Source organism: Leiobunum rupestre, chromosome 3 (assembly GCF_980474605.1).
Source record: "Leiobunum rupestre chromosome 3, qqLeiRupe1.1.hap1, whole genome shotgun sequence".
NCBI lineage: Eukaryota > Metazoa > Arthropoda > Arachnida > Opiliones > Sclerosomatidae > Leiobunum > Leiobunum rupestre.
Genome location: NC_143386.1, coordinates 30,934,763 through 30,957,997, shown reverse-complemented (window position 1 = coordinate 30,957,997; position 23,235 = coordinate 30,934,763). Strand labels below are relative to the sequence as shown.

Below are 23,235 nucleotides of genomic sequence, written 5' to 3'. Positions count from 1 at the left end.
AATATTTGCTTTATATTGATGTTACGGTTATTGTTATTTAAGTATTATCAAAAGTACACGAAATTCTTCTTACAGAACAGCAATACTATATCTTAACGGTTAATATCATTCGTTCGATGCCTTCTACAAATTAAACTTCGGCGGGATAAAATGGTGTACGACCAAATATATAAGTTCCTCATAATACATGCCGCAAAATTGCCTCTTTGTATACAAGCACAGCCTTAACTGCCGACACCCCTTATTCTTTTACAATGTCTCCCAGGTTGTTTGGCACCATGACCATAGCTTAGATACCTTTAGTATCAATGAAATTGACCAGCGACTTCTAAATTAACCGAAACCGAATTCTTCCAAGTGCGTCTGTGGCCATTTCATTAGATACTTTCTGAATAAGTAGTTTACTATCTTTACTCTCGCTTTTGAGGAGGAATAAAAAGAATTTACCTAATACTCCGGATCAAGTGAATAGTTTATGGGCCAGAGTAAATCTCGTCACCGGGGCAACTGAATAAAACCTTTAAGGATAAAAAGAGTGCCCCTTTAGTCCGAGAACAGGCAATCGTCCGTTTATGCATTTGTACCTTGACCCCTACTTTAGACCAACATTTCTCGCCTGCACAGATTACTAACATTCCATATTCCAATAAATCTGCCACGCGATTGCTTCAGGGACCTTGGTTTGTTAATTCTTTGAGAAGGGAGTTCATTCTCTTGGAAGGAAGGCAATGGTACCAAAACCCACAAAACAGGTTCGTGACCGCTACTCCCAGCTTTCAACTTTCGGCCGATCAGTGTCCTAAACCATATCTCAAAGCTTCACAATTATCTGGTCCATCAGAAACTATCCACGTTTTTGTTTTCAACGTGTTTCTTTAAAGGGAATAGAATCTGAATCAAAAAGTCGTCTACTAATAGGTACTACGATTTGTTGTTAACGTAAACCTGATGGTAGAAAGGTGAAATTATTAAATCCACAATTTATATAGAAAGTTCATATTGAGTCTCAACACGGTTTCTTAGCCATGTGTTAGAGTCTTTCCAATATCATTATCGCTACGAATCACTGGTCTCAATTTCTTAACAAAGGCATTCACTTAAACAACATTTACATAGAGTATGCAAACACTTTTGACTCTCTCCTTCACGATAGCTTTCTCTTGCAATCCATGACGCTGGTGTCAGAGGCAACGCCTTGTCTTGGTTAGAGAACCAATGTCTGGGTTAACCTTCTAATCAACTGTTTGTCGAATGTAGTACGCCAGGCGCAAATGTTTTTATTCGTGGACGATTGAAAGTTGTATACATGTATTTAATCCAGCACGGATTGCTTTTCTCTTCACGTTTTGTACATTTCTCATTGGCTCGACGCCTTAGCACTAAATGGAGTGTTTTATTAGAAACTTAAATTGGGATTTTAAATTAGTAGACAAAATGTATGGGTTTTATACGGGAGAAAACTTTATTATTCTTAATTATTAATCGCAATTGAAATACGCATCGCAAATTTATCGATCTATTTCATGCACCAAAAAAGATTGAACTAAAATCTATTCGTGACCGAAAACTATCGCTACGCCCCCTTTGGTTCGCCATTGAAACATAGATATGTAGCGGCTAATGCAGACGCTATCATCGTTATTCGTAAATTGGACTTAATAAATAATGATACTCCCATTTTAATATAATTTTTTTAAATTAGCTGTGGAATAAGAAACCTTATCCACATCACCCGAAGCTTATAACAGCTCCTGACGCAAAAATTATGAATCTCAAGATACTTTTACCACTGCAAATAGTTTTCTGAATTATGAACTTTACTTACGAAATTAAATATAGAAGAGAAATGTATCGAAACGGTCGTTACCCCGAGGCGTTTGAAAGTCAGTGTTATCGTGTTATAAATGTCGAGTTCAATCATATTTCTATTGCTCTATATTGTTCCTACCGTCACCTAGCCGATTCCTTACGGTCAGACATGAGCCTAATCGCTAGTGATTTTAAGAGCTTCACTCTCACTCAATATCACTCCCACAATTTCACTCGGGTTTGCCCAATTCTGCTTAGGGTTTTCGTCAGAGATCCTCAGCGAAATCATATTAAAAAAAGTGCTGAACCGAACCCACTGGTTGCAGCACTGTCCAGTAAATATTATCAAAGGTTACCAAAGTTCATCATCATCTTAAAATTAAACAATTTATTTAGTACTAAAACAATACATGTACAATATATTTCGAAATTACATAAAAATGAGATTTAAAGAGCTAATAGCCAACAACAGAAATGACAAAGACGACGATAAATTAGATGATTTATAGTTAGGACAGAATTATCGAGACGAAATTTTCGTAGTCAACACGACCTTCGCCATTAGAATCTGCCGCCCTGATCATCTCCTCAACTTCTTCGTCGGACAGTTTTTCGCCCAGATTGGTCATCAAATGCCGGAGCTCAACCGAGCTGATGTACCCCTTGCCCTCCTTGTCGAAAACTCTGAAAGCTTCGCGGATTTCTTCCTCGGTGTGGCGGGCCTCGCTTTTATGTTCGGCCATCATGACGACGAAATCGGACAGGCCAACAGAAACTCCGCGGTCGCCAACTACTCGCTTGATAAGGGCTTCAACCTCCGCGTCAGTCGGGTTTCCGCCGAGGGACCTCATGACAGTCCCGATTTCCTTGGTCGGGATGGCGCCATCGCGGTCCTTGCCGAAAAACGAAAAAGCTTCTTTAATGGAGTTGATATAATCTTCAGTAAGGTGTTCGACCATCGTAAAAACTGTTAAAAGTCGGACAAAGATTTAACATGAATCTATGTTCACCCTGCCGAAATGAACGACTAATTAAATACATGCCATACATAAATATATATATATATATATATATATATATATATATATATATATATATATATATATATATATATATATATATACAGAGTTAGAAGGGTGGGTTTTGTATTCTAAACCATTTCTCTAAATGTTGTGTTTTTTTTATGGTATATTTAGGTCTCATACTTAAATTATTCGATTATGACACCTCTAAAAAAACATCTTGATATCATTTCCTTCTTTAGAATATTTGCATGTGTAATTTTTTCCGATTTTTTTTAGAACTTGATAGGAAGTAGAGTGCGCATTTCTCTACCTTTGCCTATTAAACAAAGTCCAAAATGAGTCACCAATTTATACACAGGATATATAATGCTCGTTGGAACCCGTTTTGTTACACTTGCTTTTCTACTTCAGTTAAGTAGGCCTTCTAATTCCAGTTCTGACGTATATTTATAAATGTAAGTAATAGCTCACTTTATTACTGTATGATTTTAATTATATCTTTTATTTCTTGCAATTTAAGTTGCATAATGGTGTACTGTCACTCAATTGCGGTATTTGTCACGTTATTGTACGTAGTATATCCTTCAAAAGCGCAGTTTTCAGCCTTCACCGCAATTAATGGTGTCGTCAATAAGCCCAACATCGGCTTCACGACGCTGGTCACGTCTTCGGATTCCGATCTCATTCGAAATGTGGGAGCCTTCCGGGCGTCAAGGCCTGGTCTGTATTTCTTCTCGTTCAGCGCCTTGTCCGCGGAGAACGTCGGGTTTCGCATTTCATTGAGGAAGAACCGGCAGCAAGTGGTCACCGGTTTCGCGGACAGCCAAGGCTTCAACACCGCTACCATGTCTTGCGTCGTTCAGTTGAACCCGGGTGACCTGTTCTATCCTTACCTCGAGGAAGGTGCCTTGTACGAATCCAGACAGCAAGACCGCAGCTACACGACCTTCACGGGGTTCGAACTCAACCTTGGAGGTGCTGGTTGGGGAGGGCCAGATCCACGAGACCCCACGAATTTCTTCAGCGGATTCGATGGTAGATCGGCAGCCAGGTCCGATCAAGTCAGAGTTGCCAACGATACTGTCATCGAGAACCTGCCGAATGCCGATCCCGAGGACAATATTCTCCAGCTAGTCCAGCAAGAAGAAGCCAAGAAAGGTCGTTAATACGAATTATTGTTAATAAGTTAATTGATTCGCCGTTTTAAAAGGTCATTTGTAAATTTCGCCAATTCATTTTGTGGTTTTAATATAATAAAGGCAATCAATATTTGCTTTATATTGATGTTACGTTAATTGTTATTTAATTATTATCAAAAGTGAACGAAATGCTTCTTAAAGAATAGGAATACTATATCTATAAAGGGCTAATGTTATTCGTTCGATGCTTTCCACAAAATAAACTTCGGTGGAATAAATTGTTGCATGACAAAATATATAAGTTGTTCATAATACATACCGCAAAATTCCTTCATTGCATACAAGCGAAGCCTTAACTACCGACACCCCTTAGCTTTTTACCTTCCAGGTTGCTCTTACTCGGACCGACGCGAAATCCTTGTGAGAGCAAAAAAAAATTGCTCTGTAACTGAAGAAAGACCAGTTTTGAGTGATCCGCGAGCGACTGATTCCGCCAACGGAGGACGTAACTCGCCCTCGGAGCAGGTTTTTTCAACCCAATGGAAAACGAAATAAAATTACGAGCAGTCCGCGATCGCTCGGATCAGGCCAATGGAAAACGCTATTAGAAACCTTTAGTATCAATTAAATTGAACCACGACTTTTCCTTTAACCGCAACCAAATTTTTCCAAGTGCGTCTATATCTCTGAATTTTACATGGTCTAAGGTTGATTGGTCCGTTTTGAATCGGTCTGTGAACATAATTCAGTCCAGGATTGGTTAAATTTCGAAAATGCATAATGCCCTTGATCCCACCTTGTCATCGCTGCCCTGCCCCTTCGTGTTCACTTAGGAAGCACTTCGCCCACAATTTATGTACAAAACAGTACAATTAACCTCTGGAAAGATTTCTATCATAAGGCTTCAAATGCTCGCGCATATTTGAAATCCAAGTGAATGAAAATGGCCCACCAACCAAAGTTCTTTTACGCAGATACTCAAGTCCCGTAGGCCTCTCCAAGTTCAAAAACTTGATGGCACTTAACTTATCACAACTATAAAAATCTTCCGAGGTCTTATAGGATTACTTTGCTTTCACGGTAGAAACACTAGGTGGTTTCTTTTCGTCTGGTTCTGTGTATACGGAGTAGAGTAAGAAGAGTAACCCCATGTCGTCATTTTAATGATTTTACACCCCTTTTGTGGTGGCGAATAGTTCAAAATGGCCGTCTGTTGCCATTTCATTCGATACATTCTGAATAAGTAGTTAAATCTCTTTACTCTCGCTTTTGAGGAGCAATAGAAAGAATGGACCTAATACTCCGGATGATAGATAAAATAACTTCGTATATAGATAGGAAACTTCAATGGGGCAAACTGACTCTCACGAGATTGCCCTGACATCTAGTGACTGCGCCAGTTGGCTGTGCTCTCAAGAGCGTAGAACATATTGAGAAAATTGAGGTCGGAGTTTTGGGAATAAACGTGTTTTGCAAGGTAAATGTCTTCAAATATACCAGAAATAGCGTTTAAAACCAACTTGAAATCTTTACTGAATGCTATTTCTTTAGTGCTATTTTTTAAAATTTGCTCTCAGTTCAAGAAAAAGTACTTTTAATACATATAGCTCGCTTAAGAATTTGCAATTGGGATTGCGTTACACCAAGGTTCTAGTACGTACTTAGAGTAGTGCGAACTTCACCAAATAATATTATTCCGGTGCCGCCACCAGATGTCGGCCAAAATTCTGGCGTCACTTCTACACCATGAAGTTTCCTATCTATATACGAAGTTATTTTATCTATGCTCCGGATCAAGTGAATAGTTTATGGGCCAGAGTAAATCTCATCCCCGGGGCAACCGAATAAAACCTTTTAGGGTAAAAGAGTGCCCCTTTAGTCCGAGAACAGGCAATCGACCGTTTATGCATTTGTACCTTGACCCCTACTTTGGACCAATTTAATCGCGAGCCTTCCAACATTTCTCGCCTGCACAGATTATTAACATTCCATATTCCAATAAATCTCCTGGCACTAGATTGCATCGGGGACCTTGGTTTCTCATTTCTTTGAGACGGGAGTTCTTCCTATCTCTTTCTCTTGAAAGGAGGTCAATGATACCAAAACCCACAAAACAGGTTCGTGACCGCTACTCCCAGCTTTCAACTTTCGGCCGATCAGTGTCCTAAACCATATCTCAAAGCTTCACAATTATCTGGTCCATCAGAAACTATCCACGTTTTTGTTTTCAACGTGTTTCTTTAAAGGGAATAGAATCTAAATCACAAAATCGCCTACTAATAGGTACTACGATATGTTGTAAACGTAAACCTGGTGGTGGAAAGGTGAAATTATTTAATCCGCAATTAATATAGAAAGTTCATATTGAGTCTCAACATGTGGAAAATTTAAAAATTGAAATAACATGGAAAGCGAAGAAACTAGAATAACGTGTAAAAGATCAAAAACTGGAGAAATGTAAACGTTTTTGCACATTCCAGGTTATTTCAGTTTCTGCAGTTTCCACGTTATTCCACTTTCTGCAGTTTCTACGTTATTCCAGTTTTTGGAGTGTCTACGTTATTGCTGTTTCACGTTATTCCGGTTTCCACAGTTTCCACGTTATTCCAGTATCTTTAGTTTCCACGTTATTCCAGTTTATGCAGTTTGCACAGTTTATACGTTATTCCAGTTTCTAAAGTTTTAACGTTATTCAAGTTTCTGCAGTTTAAACGTTATTCCAATTTCTACAGATTAAACGTTATTCCAGTTTCTTCAACTTTCCACGTTATTCCAGTTTCTTCAACTTTCCACGTTATTCCAGTTTCTGCAGGTTCCACGTTATTCCGGTTCCACGTTATTCATCGTCTCCGCTTCAATGAATGGCGCTGTCTTTTTATATCCTCCCCTAAGCGCATGCGTGAGTCACTGAATTAAATAGTCACGTGTTTATGTTAGCTTTATTTGTAAGGCTAAAGTTGATAACACGCGCATTTCTTTGTTTCAGGAGGCGCGTGTGAAATTGGACGAGCCCTTCTATATTGAAATCTAGGAGCAACAAACACATCCCACACAAGGAGCACTCAACACGTTTTCAGACGGGCATTTACGTTTGTACATTTCTCATTGGCTCGACGCTTTAGCGCCTGCCACCGTCAGAAGGGTAAAGTTCCAAATATGCCTTTCCCCCACCCGTAAAATGTTTTGCGTAAAGGTGCAAGGTGCGTACAATAAAATTTTACGAAAGAAAAGGGTTGTAAATGCTAACTGCGATCTCCTTGTGTGTTTGTTCCTCCAAGAACATATCACGCTTTTATGAGTATGTCCTTGCTCTCTGTATTACTACTTCTAGCCAAATCACTGAACAGGTTATATTTAAGCGTGTATTTAAAGTTTTTTTAAACCAAATTATGAAAGTTTATAAAAACAAAGTTCGAAACCCCCAGATTAAATGCAGTCTGGTGCTCTTGCTTCTTCACAAAAGAAAACAACACTTTCTCGAGCACAGTGGTGGGGAACAATACAACTCCAACTTTCTTGCCAAAAACTAAATAATCTAAGCTGAAACTGTCCACTATGTGATAAAGAACGTGGTATTGTTTTGACTGTAAAAGACTTGAAAAATGTTTTAACTAAATGAAGTGTTTTATTAGAAATTTAAATTTGGATTTTAAATTAGTAGACAAAATGTATGGGGTTTATACGGGAAAAAACTTAATTATTTCTAATTATTAATCAGAATTGAAATACTCATCGCAAATTTATCGATCTATTTCATGCACCAAAAAAGATTGAACTAAAATCTATTCGCGACCGAAAACTATCGCTACGCCCCCTTTGCAGACGCTATTAGTATTTCATCGTTATTCGTAAATTTTACTTTATAAATAATGATACTCGCATTTTAATATAATTTTTTCATAGTTTGCTTATATTTTGATAATTTAATTTCAGAAAAAACGTTCTTATGACTTTTTATTTGGTCTGTAGCAGACGCTAGATCATAGTCCCTACCTCCTAGAGTCTAGGTGGTGTAACGGCGAATCTATTTGTTTAGGGTAGGCTTAAATCAAATAAAACTAAATACTAAATAAATGACTGTATAACAGTTCTAAATTGGGGAGATATGGTTTGTGAGCATGTTAAGTCTAATTTTGCCATTAAAAATCGACAAGTGGATTAACAATACTGTAAACTGCTACGAACCGCCGAAGGTATTTTGCATTTTCATCGTCCATAGTTCATGGCTACTCATTTCGTAGAAATAAAATCAAGTTTTTGTCACAAATTTCCAAAAACCATCTTCAAAAACAAAGCGAATGTTTAAAATAGTTAATTTTAAGTTCGGACTCAATAATTTAACATTATTTCCTAAAATGAAGTGTCAGTTTTCTTAATCAAAGAGTTTTAAATTTTACTCTAGGCCTTGGTGACTTGGTCTCAAGCAAAAATTAGCTGTGGAATAAGAAACCTTATCCACGTCAAACGAACCTCGAGATAATTTCGACACTGCAAATAGTTTTCTGAATTTTTAACTTTTCCTACGTAATGAAATATAGACGATAAAGTTATAGAAACGGTCCCTACCCCGCGGCGTTTGAAAGCTAGTGTTATCGTGTTAAAAATGTCGAGTTCAATCACATATTTATTCCTCTATATTGTTCCTACCGTCACCTGGCCGATTCCTTACGGTCAGACATGAGCCAAATCGCTAGTGATTTTAAGAGATCAGTTTTGCCCAACTGTGTTTAGGGTTCTCGTCAGATATCCTCAATCAAATCTTACTCAAAAAAGTGCTGAACCAAACCCACTGGTTGCACCACTGTCGAGTAAACATTATCAAAGGTTACCAAAGTTCATCATCATCTTAAAATTAAACAATTTATTTAGTACTAAAACAATACATGTACAATATATTTCGAAATTACATAAAAATGAGATTTAAAGAGCTAATAGCCAACAACAGAAATGACAAAGACGACGATAAATTAGATGATTTATAGTTAGGACAGAATTATCGAGACGAAATTTTCGTAGTCAACACGACCTTCGCCATTAGAATCTGCCGCCCTGATCATCTCCTCAACTTCTTCGTCGGACAGTTTTTCGCCCAGATTGGTCATCAAATGCCGGAGCTCAACCGAGCTGATGTACCCCTTGCCCTCCTTGTCGAAAACTCTGAAAGCTTCGCGGATTTCTTCCTCGGTGTGGCGGGCCTCGCTTTTATGTTCGGCCATCATGACGACGAAATCGGACAGGCCAACAGAAACTCCGCGGTCGCCAACTACTCGCTTGATTAGGGCTTCAACCTCCGCGTCAGTCGGGTTTCCGCCGAGGGACCTCATGACAGTGCCGATGTCCTTGGTCGGGATGGCGCCATCGCGGTCCTTGTCGAAGAACGAGAAAGCTTCTTTAATGGAGTTGATATAATCTTCAGTTAGGTGTCGGACAGAGGCTTAACATGAACCGATATTACCAATGACGCATGGAATGACAATTTAAATACACGCCATACATATATATACAGAGTTTGAAGGGCTCTTTTTTATTCTTGACCATTTCTCTAAATATTGTGGTTTTTTTATGGTCTGTGATTAAAGTCTCATACTTAAATTATTCGATTATGACACCTCTAAAAAACCGGCCGTATTCTGCATGACCCCGCAAGTAAGAAGGGAACCGCCTACTTGCTTCGGCCCTACCATTCGACGAGAGCTCACCGATTTCCCTCTTCTTTCCCCTCTTGCTTGGCCAATTGAAGGGTTGCTTTAGTGTGACGTATTACTTGTTTTTAATTCCCAACTTCCGGTTAAAATTTTCCGACATTTTTAATATCATTTGTCAAGTGAATTTTGCTGAAACTGCAATGGGAGTTATTGCTGCTGTCGTGAAACGATAGGCTTAGCGGAAGAAGTAAAATTTTTTAACGAAGGTAGCATGGAATTGAGAATGTTTAGCTAAGCGCATCATTGAAGAAGCAGGTATTTAATATGTACTTTACAATCGTTGAACATAAGGTTATAATTAATTGGCGTTATTTTTTACAGATAAGGCTCTTTTCAACGTGTTTTGTCTAGTAACCACGAAACTGGGCTACGTTCAGTAACGCTCATCAACACAAGCGGCTTTCAGGTACAAAATGATAAAATTGAAGAGCCAATGGTACAATACTCTTTGTAAATTACGATTACATTATAAATTTGGAAATACAAATATTTTTATTTGCAGATGCATACTACCGAATGAACTTAATTAAAAATGCTGAATGTAACAATTATCTCCTCGCATATTACCACTCTTTATATATTCCAGATTTTTCACAGAAAGCCCCTATTCAGATGTAAATACTACAAGGTACTCCTCCATACGACACTTATTCAATAATATGTACAAGTGTTTTATTTTAAGTGGTTCATTTTTAAGTATGTCTGGATATTATCCGTTACCAGTATTATTATTTCTTGCATCAGTTTTTAGGTTGTTCCATTATTTTCATATCAGATGAGGAAATTTTGGGAGCTAGCAAAGCAGATTAACCACGAGTGCAACTGTGTCCCATCGATTATTCTGCTTATAGTTATGAGCACTGCTTTTATGCCGCTGAAGCTCTTCACATTTGGGTTCATTAAGATGAGGAATAGAGGCTTTCACTTCCTCCACAGTATATGAAGGGTTTTCATCACTCATTTTTAAACAATTGCTTAGTGCTTAACAAAATATTTCACAAAATCGAATTGAGTCAAATATTTATTTCACAAATTTCTACACATTTTCCAAACAATATACTAAAAACCTTCATTTATTTTTGCGATTGGGAGAAAAAAACCTGTAGGGATGGCGAATGGTTGAGCAGTTATTTTCATAGGTGGATTTAAGAGCCATCCCTATTTGAATACAGCCAATTATAGCAACATAAAAGGTGTAATTATCACCACCGCCTACATTTGGCTGTTGGAACAGAGCTCCAGCCGCTTAGTAGCTACTGATAATACAATCACTAATTCGCTACTCCTACAGGTTCCTATTTCGATATGGCTTATAGGTGCATAATTTTATATAGCCTACAGGTTCATATTTCTTGTTAGAATTTAATTCCATAAAGTAAACAAACTAAAGAATATTCGTCACTTGTTGGAAACTTCACGAAGCTCTTCTGTTTTTCCCGCGCAACTGAGTTGGCTGTACTTTTATGTAAATTTTATTCAATAAATTGTACACTAAAGCTGAATATGTAATAAAAATATTGTAAAAAATAATTATTTTTATTCTGTTTTAATTTCAAACAAGATTCAGATTACTATGGAAGGTTATTTTTAATTATTGTTATTATCATAAAAGATGTTGTTCTAAAGTTAATGAAATTTAAAGTAGATGGCATTGTTTTAGGGCTATTACTTTTTTGTTTGTAAGAAGATGGCATTACAAAAGTTTTGAATAAAAAATGAAAAATAGATGGCATTGCAAATTATCTTCCCTAAAATAACACTAGATGACACTGTACGCTTAATTTTGGTGTAGGGGGGCGTTTTAACGTTATTTCCGGAACATTGGCCGTCAAGAGGCACGTCACACTAGTGACGTCGCTGCAGCCCTTCAATTGGCCAAGCAAGAGGGGGAGAAGAGGGAAATCAGTGAGCTCTCGTCGAATGGTAGCGCCGAAGTAAGTAGGCGTTTCCCTTCTTACTTGCGGGGTCATGCAGAATACGGCCATTTCCTTCTTTAGAATATTTGTATGTGTAATTTTTTCCGATTTTTTTTGTTTTAGAAGTGGGGTTTGTCTATTCTAGACAAATCATTATTCAATTATGACAACTCTAAAAAACAACATGATATCATTTCCTTTATTAAATTTTTTTATCGCGAAAAATACATAATTGAAGGCGATTTTGAGAACTTAAGGTGAAACATAGTGCACATTTCTCTACCTTTGCCTATTAAACAAAGTCCAAAGTGGGTCATCAATTTCTACAGAGGATATATAATGCTCTTGGAAAGCGGAAACCTTACATTTGCCTTTCTGCTACAGTCAAGTACGCCCTTTGAAATCCAGAAGTTACGAGTGTTTCTAAATGTAAGTAATAGTTCGCTTTACGACTGTGAGATTTTAATTATATCTTTCATTTCTTGCAGTGTTAGGTTAATCATGATGTGTTGTGGTTTAACTGTGGTACTTGTCACGTTGTTGTACGTAGTATGTCCTTCAAAAGCGCAATTTTCAGCCTTCACCGCAATTAATGGTGTCGTCAATAAGCCCAACATCGGCTTCACGACGCTGGTCACGTCTTCGGATTCCGATCTCATTCGAAACGTCGGAGCCTTCCGGGCGTCAAGGTCTGGTCTCTACTTCTTCTCATTCAGCGCCTTGTCCGCGGAGAACGTCGGGTTTCGCATTTCGTTGAGGAAGAACCGGCAGCAAGTGGTCACCGGTTTCGCGGACAGCCAAGGCTTCAACACCGCTACCATGTCTTGCGTCGTCCAGTTGAACCCGGGTGACCTGTTCTATCCTTACCTCGAGGAAGGTGCGTTGTACGAATCCAGACAGCAAGACCGCAGCTACACGACCTTCACGGGGTTCGAGCTCAACCTTGGAGGTGCTGGTTGGGGAGGGCCAGATCCACGAGACCCCACGAATTTCTTCAGTGGATTCGATGGTAGATCGGCAGCCAGGTCCGATCAAGTCCAAGTTGCCAACGATACTGTCATCGAGAACCTGCCGAATGCCGATCCCGAGGACAATATTCTCCAGCTAGTCCAGCAAGAAGAAGCCAAGAAAGGTCGTTAATACGAATTATTGTTAAAAAGTTAATTGATTCGCCGTTTTAAAAGGTCATTTGTAAATTTCGCCAATTCATTTTGTGGTTTTAATATAATAAAGGCAATCAATACTTGCTTTATATTAATGTTACGGGTAATTGTTATATAAGTATAAGCAGAAGTATACGAAATGCTCCTTAAAGAAAAGCTATACTATACCTAAACAGCTAGTGTCATTCGTTCGATGCTTTCTACGAAATAAACTTGGGTGGAATAAATTGGTGCACGACAAAATATGTAAGATCCTCATAATACATACCGCAAAATTGCCTCTTTGTATAGAAGCAAAGCCTTAACTACCGACACCCCTTTTTACAATGTCTCCCAGGTTGCTTGGCACAATGATCATATATAGCTTAGTTACCTTTAGTATCATTGAATTGAGTTTTCGATTACTGGTATACACCTCATGTTATTGTAATGATTGTCTGTGAAAAATGAACCATGTTTTGAGCCAAATCATTGTTTTACTTTTACAAATAAAGTTGTAGAACAAGTGCAACTATTATAATAAGGAATTACAGAAAGTTTGTTACAAATACGGTTCAATAATGCTTCCGTCCACTGCTATACAAATCCGTACGCGATGAAGCATATTCTGGAACGAACCACGGACCATATCTGGAGTAACGAGTTGGAACGCTGCAATGATTCTCTGACGCAAGTCGTCTTCGCTAGTGACTGGCGTCTTGTATACTTCCTCCTTGACGAATCCTCACAGGCATAAGTCCAGCTGGGTCAAAACTGGGGACCTAGGAGGCCGTCGCACTGGACCATTCTTCCAAATCCAACGCTCAGGCAACTCTGTGTTGAGGTATTGCACCACAAGTTGTTCCTGGTGAAGAGGTGCACCGTCATGCAAGAACCAAAGGCGTGGCAGGTTGACTAAAGGGACATCTTCCAATGCTTCTGCTACTTCATTTCGTAGAAACGCCAAGTAGCTCACCCCATTAAGCCGATTTGGAAGAAAAAATGGCCCAATGACGCGATCTCCTAGTAGACCTGCCCAGACGTTCAAGCGGAATTGTACTTGATTGTGATGTGGAAATCCCCAGTGCGGATTTACATCGCTCCACATATGGTTATTCTGGTGGTTAAATGGGCAGTCCCTTCCAAAGGAAAACACTCGTCGAACGCCAGGATCAAACGGAGGAAATATTCGTTGCCATCCGCCATGGTACTGAACCAGTTACCGAAATCCAACCTAAGGTGGTGATCACCATCGTGAAGTGCTTGGTGGAACGAGGCACGAAATGGGTGAAATTCATGGTGGTTAAGGACACTCCAGACATAATATTTTGGTAAGTCCAAATCGGAGCATGCCATTCTTATACTTGCTCGAGGGTAAGCGACAAAGTAGGCGATGACTGTGTCTTCCATACTAGTGTTATGACACACGTTTAACAAGTCGGTTGTTTCAAATGTTATATCCTGACAGTCAACCAAATCACCACAGTATTATCTGAGCTGTTGCTGACTTCGAAGGAGACGGCAATGTGAATTCCATATTCCGCGGACCTGGACGTCATAACCATAGACTAAGGAAGGTTTCACAAGGACATTTCGCGCGTGGTAGCACGTACCCCCTTTCTGCCTTTCACTGTGTACTGGATTTCGTGACGTCAGAACTTGTATAGAGAGCAAACTCCAAAGAGAAAAAATTTGAAAACATTTCGGCGGAGGCGCCACCGAGTGGTCAAGACGGCAACTAAAGGGGCGTTTATTGAACAAAACTCAACCCTTGGATCTAAAACTGACCTTGAACAAATATGGTACAGGTTTTTTGGGGGGAGAAATTCGATGGGCCAACCCCCAAAATTTCTCTCTCTCGGGCCCTCGAGACACGTTTCAGACGTGAAGAGTACCATATGAGATGTAAGTAACGTTACATTCGGCAGTATAAATTCAGAGTGAAGTTGAGGTGATACACAGTATAGGGCGGTTATAGAGGGCTGCCAGACCGACCCCGACAAAGACTCTAGTCATAGGTAGCATAGCGTTTTGTCTACTTAGAGAGAATGATCCACTTATGTTAATATTTATAGTGTAAACGAGATATGAAATACTCTTTCGAAAAACACTGAAAAATGAATTCGAGTAAGTCGAAATAGGGTACCGCGTAGCCTCTAATTCATTTTACGGTGATCTATAGAGGTATAACCGTACCAAAACGACTACCTTGTAACCTTGCATAACCAATCTCTTGTCCACTCTGTGACTCCGTGTCAGGCCGCTCAGCAGAGAGGGGGTTGCCCCACCCCTGTTCATTTTGTTTGGCCCCAACATAGTCTTTCATATAAACATCGTTAGGATTTGAATTGACAACATTTTCCCAGCATTAAACAAATTTGAATAGTGGAACTATAATTTGGATAATCATGGTCCAGTTGCTTCTTCCTTTAAGTGGGTGCTATGTAATTTTTTTTGTTTGTTTGTTTTAGTTACGATGTGAATTGTCACGCATGGAAATCAAGAACGTATGTAATTAAGTGCTTCGTCTTATAGAGGGGTAGGGCGAAAAGTTCGGTTTTAGCCTAGTCAAATAGAAAAGGGTTGGTTTTTGGGTTCAAATAGAGAGGAGCATGCAGTGGCATAGCCAGGTGGGTGGACCAAGGGGCAAGTCCACCCCCCCCCGAAACGTATGGCTTTTTTATAGTGTTGTAAGTCGGAAAATTTTCCGCAGAAAATTTTCCGTATTTTTCCGAAAAAAATAAAAAAGTTTTTTCCATGATTAGTCTAATATATTGTTTGCAAATTGAAATAAAGCGGTATTTACGCCTCATTTTTTCGAGTCATATAGTGAACTCGCTCGATGGTATATACAACATTTACACACATTTCAAGTAACTGGATCACTCTTCATCGTCACTGCACTCCCCAAAAAGTTCGATTCGGGGGGGGGGGGGGGGGGTGGAGCAATTTCCCCGTTTGCCAACCTCTGCGGGCGCCTATAAAAAAACCACTTCCTATTTTCAAAATGGTCATTGTGTCCACTCTAGATAAAGTTGGTTTCGTTAGCTACCCTCGTATTCCATCCTTGAATCCTCTACTTGTATTAAAGGGGCCCCGATAGCTTAGTGCCTAGAGGCCCCCAAAGGTCTTAACTCGGGTCTTAATCCGGCACTGCATATAATGACTCGCACACCCAGGAAATCAATGGCTGCATTAGGAATCGTAGATATCCAAATATCCACACCAAATGTATTAACAAGAAGCAAAAACCTTACCATCAACTTACAAAGCACATAGAGCCACTTGACTAAACGACAGCTTGAAATATCCAATCAAACTAAGTTAAAACTGTCGCGACTTTGTCCCCTCGGAGAGGTAAAAAGGTTCAGTTACTTTATAATTTATTAATAAATCTAGAAAATTTCGAATAATGCTCATGTCTACTCTATTCTATTATAGAGTAAGGCAGGTTTTGTTTTAGGAAATGAGTGTGGGCGAATTCAATGAATTTATTTTGCACGTTTTCGATTTTAGTTAGTAAATTCCCGGCTCATCCTCCCCATTATTATTAATATTAATATTATTAATATTAATATTATTAATATTAATATTATTAATATTAATTAATAAATAATAAATAATAAATATTCATAAATAAAAAATTATTAATAATAATTATTTATTAATAATAAATAGTAATAAATTAAAAATTAATTATTAAAAATTATTTATTAATAATAAATAGTAATAAATTAAAAATTAATTCATAATTAATTGAAATAAATTATAAATTAATTAATAATAAATAGTAATAAATTAATAAATAATTAATAATTAATTAATAAATAATTAATAGAAATAAATAATAAATTAATTAATAATAAATAGTAATAAATTAAAAATTAATAAATAATAAACAGTAATAAATAAAAAATAAATAAATAAATAATAAATAAATAAATTAAAAATTAATTAATAATAAATAGTAATAAATTAAAAATTAATTAATAATAATTATTAATTAATAATGAATAGTAATAAATTAAAAATTAATTAATAATAAATAGTAATAAATTAAAATTAATTAATAATAAATAGTAATAAATTAAAAATTAATAAATAATAATTATTAATTAATAATAAATAATAATAAATATATTAATCAATTAATGTTAATTGTGAAAAAAATTATTAAACAAATGATGTTTATTTATTGGCAACGAATGAAGAATTCTGACATTTGTAAAATTAAAATTAAAATTGTAAAATTACGTGTTCAATAAAGAAAACAAAAATTTTAAATATAACAAACTCAAGTTTACCAGTTTTTAAGTTAATAAAAATTATCGGTTATTTAAATTAGCGAGGGCCGTGTTTATTTCGTTGCGAGTGTGACAGGGACATGACCTTCTTTGTAAGAAGAGTGTCAATTAAATAATAGAGGTTCAGAACGCAAAATACGGCCGTCTAGGAAGTCGTTGGTAACTTTAGGCTACTTCAATTCAATCTCTAAGCATAACCACCAAAGTCATGTTTTTGAAAAAGTATTAAAGTTTTGACGTATATTTTCTTGACGAACTTCGAATGTTGAACCTCACTAGACGTCCCTCAAATACGTAAATTTATCATTAACAAAAAAATTGTAACTAAATTAAGAAAGTCACGTTCCTTTTATCGGGTAAATTTTAAAAATACAACTTAAATTTCTTTTTCTCCGCAATGACAATGTATCCAAGGTTAAAATTTGCCAAAATAAGAGGCGTTAATGCCTAAGTCGTGATACAACAATACAATTATCTCGATTAAACAAAACATTAGTGTCTCCTTAATACAAGTTTGGAAAATCATGTATGCTTAAACCATTCTAAAACGGTTGAGTTATTTTAGAAAACGTATAAATAAATATAATGACTACCAAAAAATAAGACATGAATTAATAGAGTCGAGGGTCGAGAAACAAAATTACCGGGAAATTTTCGGGGAGATAGATGCTGTTTTTTAATAAATTCGGTACGCTACTCGGAAAATAGTCTATTCATTGAAAAACGAATTAAAATTTGAAATACGAAATCTTAACGAGACGAATTGTCAAGGAGATAAATTTTCTAGTTTCAGCCATTAACCACAATAAATATAATATCACCTGGAAGTGCTTTTAAACGCTATTTAACCATGACATCTCTATATTATTAATTCTCGGGTAGTATAAATTTAAACGGCGTATCTAAAATTCTTATTACCTGAAATTATTAGCGTAGAAGTAAGAAGATCTTCTAGCCTTGGGTAGAGATGGCGAGTTAGTTTTATTTGAAGTTTAACTGTCTCCGAGATAAACCGGTTGGCAATTACGTATTTTTATACCACGAAATCGCTTAGTGTAACGATACGCAATATTTATTCTCGAAAGAGACAGTGAATTGGGCTTTAAAAGTGGGTGGTGTTTAAGCTCTCAAAGTTGTTATTATTTCAAGGGTAAAATTTACGCGGAATCGATCTCTGTTATTTTCTCATTTTTTACGTTTCTTCTGAATTTATTTTGTAAATGGTAATGAGAACTGAGCTGCTCCATGAACCAATGGAAAAAGCAGTGAATTAATTATTACGCTGGTTGATTGGATGGAAGATTGTTTCTGGTATAAATAGGGGCTTTGTCCGAACCCACAACATCACAAACTGATTATCTACTCTCATCCTACAGACGTGTTGCAGAAACAGCTCGACAACTTACTTTCAAGATGGTTAAGATTATGGTAAGTTAAAGTTTTGGCTTTTTACAAAGATTTTCGGTGATGTAAAAGATTATTTTTATAATATTGCGGTTTTATTAATGTTTATATATATTGGGTAATAATGTTAAAAAAAGCTTATTTGAAAATATAATTTACTTGATATTGAATTTAATATGAAGATAGCTTATTTGAAAATATAATTTTATTTATATGAAGTTACCGAGTTTAAAATAATTTTCTTAATATTAATATAATAATAATAATCAGCATAATCAGCTAGTCTAATACCCAAGGCACCACCTTAGGCCTAAGTCATCAAGCGACTTTCAAAACTTGTTTATATTAATTTTCTTAATATTACTCTAGCTAGTTTAAATTAATTTTCTTAATAATACTCAAGCTAGTTTAAAATTATTTTCTTAATATTACTCTTAGCTAGTTTAAATTAATTTTCTTAATATTAATCTAGCTAGTTTAAAATAATTTTTTATTTCTGGTTTAAATAAATTTTATCTAAATTGTTTAAATCCATAGTTCTAATTCAGTCAAATATATTTAAAAGCGCTTGAAATCATTATTTGCTACCATCAGTATTACAAGTAATGTAGTGTTTTAAAAATGGTCAATGATAATGAAAAATGCTGAATTCAATATTCCAAAGCTATATTAGAAAAGGTTAATTTTCGTATGTTCGAACCTTTCTCTGTGTCTAGAACTTCTTTATTTTCAAGCCATTGTAAATGTTTGGTTACAACCGTTACTAGCAACAAAATTTCAATTTATAGAAGTACTGAATTGAATAATTGAATATGAAAACACTCAAGAAATAAAGTAAAGTTTCTTAAGAATATGAATTTTTCTTGTTGAATAGATCGCCGCTGTAGCCGTTGCACTTTGCGTAGCTTTGGCCTTCGCTGATGACATCGAAGCTCGTGGTAAGCACCGTGGATCCGTGGGTGGCAGCCGAGGCACCCTTGGAGGTGGAGGAGGACTCGTAGGAGGCGGAGTTGGTGGTGGTCACCGTGGTGGATCATCGGGCGGAGGAGTTGGAGGTGGTCACCGAGGAAGTTCTTTGGGTGGAGGAGTTGGAGGCGGTCACCGAGGAGGTTCTTTGGGTGGCGTAGGAGGAGGACAACGAGGTGGTTCTTTGGGCGGAGTTGGAGGTGTCGGAAGCGGCCACCGAGGAGGTTCTTTGAGCGGCGGAGTTGGAAGTGGTCACCGAGGTGGTGCTTTGGGCGGCGGAGTCGGAAGCGGTCACCGAGGAGGTTCTTTGGGCGGCGGAATCGGCGGAGGACAACGTGGAAGTTCTTTGGGTGGAGTCGGAGGTGTTGGCGGAGGACACCGAGGTGGTTCTTTGGGTGGCGCTGGAGTCGGTGGAAAACCACACAAGAAATACTAAATAACATTGAATTCCACAAGCGTTAAAGCTTGCTTTTGATAATAGTGAGAATTGTACAGCTCAACTTGTTTGTTAATGTGACTGTAATGTTATAGAACGATTGCAAAAAGGGCATTATTTGCCAATAAATGAAGTTTTTTACGATACAAAATTTTTACTCTTTAATAACAAATTTTGTGAACAAAAATGAAATAGCAGCCAATTTCATATTCAAAAGGTAAAGTTTCTTCAATACGCCCTTCTTTTCAAGGTTTACTTCTAAAGCTTAAAGGATTTAATAACGTTCCATTTAATTGGTTCGGGAAATATTACGGTTTGAATACCAATTAGAAGCTTCATAATTTAGAAGTTTAAACTCGTGAATAATATTTTATATTAAACCTACTAAAATATTTAAATGAAGTGAATGAATTCTGAATTGCTTGGTCACAGTTTCCGTATGAAATGTTTGTACTTGGTTGAGATGATGATCCAACGCTAACTTATAAAATGGCGGATAAAAGCTTCCAATGCGATAGCTACAGTAATTTTACGCCGATTTAGCTGTTGGTGTTTGCGTTACCACTGGTGGATTAAGAAAAACTCAAGAGGGGGCGCTAAAAGACATCTTGAGCCAATGGTGTAATAACAAATCATCAAGTCACATGCAAAGCTTAAGCGTCATATGTATCCGCTCCTGTGTGTTACGTGTAGTTGTACAGCGCAAATGAGCTTTGTTTTAGGTTGTTACCCGTCGCCATCTTGGGAAATGGCTGAGGAAAACCTCTAAACTATCCTGACGCGATAACTACCGTAATTGTTAGCAGATTCGTCTAAAATATTTTGAGTTGGTTGTTAACACCAAGCAGGTGAGGGCTTTGTTTTCGGTTAAAATCAAACGCCATCTTGGAAAATGCCGGATTAAATTAATTTCCATAAGCTAAAATTGCCTTAGTTTTAGTAAATTTTTATGAAATTTTCAATCTTGGTTAGTTACACCCAGACTGTTGTCTTTTCGGTTTAAATCTGACGCCATTTTCTAAAATGGCCCATCCCATTTTTATGCGAAAATATAAAGTCGATTTGGTTCAATTTATACGGTATAAAAACGAATAAGAAAAGGCACTGAATCTAGCTTGGCCTTGAATCGCACATTCAACGAAATTCTGAAGTCAACGAGCAATGAACATTTTGGGCTAAAAAGGTCATTAGGCATTATCAGATTTGGATAATGGGAGGAAGTATGAAAATGGCCCAAAATCACGTGATATGAAAGATTTGCCCTATTTCGTCGTTGAGTTACAGCGATTTACTGCTTGTAGTATTCATACGCGGTAAAGCGGTCTCAATCATCTGCTATAATATCTGATTTTGCCTAGGTTGTTTACTCTGGCGAGACTTGATTGACCTTGCTTTTACATGGAAGAGTGTAGTGTAGTGATTAATTGTGATAATTTGGATTTAAACAAGGTGATTTAAGTTATAGAGGCAGGGGCGTGGAAAGGAGGGCAGGGGGGCCCGAAGCTGTAGGGCCCATCGAAGAAGCTCAAGGGGAGGGGGGTGCAAACCAAGATAACTTGGGACAAAGAATTTAGACCCCAGGAAGGGAAACTGCAGCTCCATCTAGTATAATTTGCTTGTCTCTAGCCTCCAAAGGCAAACCTAGGTTGACGGGCTCTTTTCCGGTTCTCAAATCGAAAGGGCTAGTAAGTTTGACCCTAGGCCCCAGGATACCTCTGCGCGGCCCTGTATAGAGGAGCAAATTAGACTTAACACTATTAAAGAACATATATGCAATTAGAGTTACACAATAAATTTTTGAACAAATCTTCCACTTTCCAAAGGGAAATCTTAGGCCTCACAGGCCTTCTTATAAGGCTGTGCCTTAATTTTTTAAGTAATTATGACAAAATATATTGTAACCAATTTGGGAGTACTGCGTCGCGGCATTAACGTGAGGTAGAGATCACAAATGTGAGAAAAATATGGTAAAACAGCACAAGTGAAAATTTCCTGTGCTTGTCAACGTTTTTTTAAACTTTTGAGGCGTTAATAACTCCTATAAACATGTTAATAGTTTATAGAGAGCGGTGGCAATTAATAAATAGAGTAATTTAAGTGATAGTTGATAGTAAAATATAATTTCTTTCAGAAATATATCTTTGAATGAAAGTTAAAGCAAGTGTCGGCTCGACATGAACAAGCTCTTTTTTCAACATATGTCGCTAGCGTCAAAATCAAAACAAGATACTTAAGCTACATTTTGACCCAAAAGGTGGGACATAAAAGTACCCCTCGCGTTGATCGGCTCGTTTTTAAATTTGATAATAACTTAAAGTAATTTTTAACAATATATTTTATATGGAATATACAATTTAGAGTAAAGTCCACTAAGTAGAGTATAACTTGTCTAATTATAATGCTCTTCAAAGGTTCTCTGGCGACTTTATTGTTTCGCTATTTCAAATTTCAGCATTATTGCAGGTTAAATTCAATGGGCTAGCACTTTGGCTAGGGCTTTAAGCTGCAAAGTATGCGACCATGGGGACAGAATCTCCGTCTTGCCATATTCTTAGTACATAAATACATTTTAGCTATAATATGATTCATGCAGTTGTTAATAATCCATGTTAAGTATCTGCTCTAAGAAAATACCAATTTAATCACCGAGATAATATAAAATTCGAGAATGATATATTCTATTAATTTCTGTTCGGCAAAATTACATTAATGGGTATTTTTATATGAATTTCCGAATTTACATGACTTTTGGTGCCTAAACTACCCAAATGTTTGATATTAATTTCCTAAAATAAGCACATTTGAATCCCAGTTTAAGAATTTCTTTAAATAATATGTCCACTAATTTCAATAATTTAAAACAATTACGTTCGTCGTGTTTTGCTTACCTATTTCACCTTTGATTTCACGTCTATCTAACGATAGGAAATTACATGGCCTCAACAGCTTTTGTATTGGTTTGCCCACCCGGGTATCCTGAGGGTGGGCGGTGGCCACTCTTTAACATAGGATGGTAAATTATATATCAAATGATAGGAAATCACATGGCCCCAACAGTTTTTTGTATTAGTTTGCCTACCTGTGTCTACTAAGGGTGTATGGGTCTACCCACCCGAATACGCCGATGTGGAACTAATATTACGGCCTGGGCCGGCTTGTTTGAAACCCCGGGTGAAGGTTAGGAGGCGCCACTACTATCGCGGCTGACGTCACTAGCAGCTGCTAGTCCATCACAAAGACTATAGCTCTTGAGTGAATTCTGTTCTATTTGGAGGAACTTTCATGTACGCGATTTTTACCATTGACTCTACGGAGCGTTTCATATTTCCCTCCATTATCCACATCTGGTATTATGGAAAGCACAGTGACCGCCATATGAATTGGGCCGG

The 23,235-nt window shown here is 37.2% G+C and overlaps 1 protein-coding gene, 1 long non-coding RNA gene and 2 pseudogenes across 2 annotated transcripts; 2 read left to right on the top strand and 2 right to left on the bottom strand.

The window, feature by feature from the left end:
- Positions 1 to 2,177: 2,177 nt before the first annotated feature.
- Positions 2,178 to 2,811, bottom strand: LOC149951469 (neo-calmodulin pseudogene; annotated as a pseudogene).
- A 6,003-nt stretch (positions 2,812 to 8,814) lies between these two features.
- On the bottom strand, positions 8,815 to 9,511 carry LOC149951468 (neo-calmodulin pseudogene; annotated as a pseudogene).
- A 367-nt stretch (positions 9,512 to 9,878) lies between these two features.
- Positions 9,879 to 10,298, top strand: LOC149951467 (uncharacterized). Its single transcript, XR_016479809.1, has 3 exons — positions 9,879 to 9,933; positions 10,000 to 10,114; positions 10,181 to 10,298. It is a non-coding gene; the product is annotated as an uncharacterized LOC149951467 (long non-coding RNA).
- Positions 10,299 to 18,357: 8,059 nt separating this feature from the next.
- Positions 18,358 to 19,997, top strand: LOC149951466 (uncharacterized). Its single transcript, XM_090170033.1, has 2 exons — positions 18,358 to 18,468; positions 19,319 to 19,997. Exons 1-2 carry the CDS (start codon positions 18,454 to 18,456, stop codon positions 19,844 to 19,846), a joined length of 543 nt encoding a protein of 180 aa, XP_090026159.1. The 5' UTR covers positions 18,358 to 18,453; the 3' UTR covers positions 19,847 to 19,997.
- Positions 19,998 to 23,235: the final 3,238 nt, after the last annotated feature.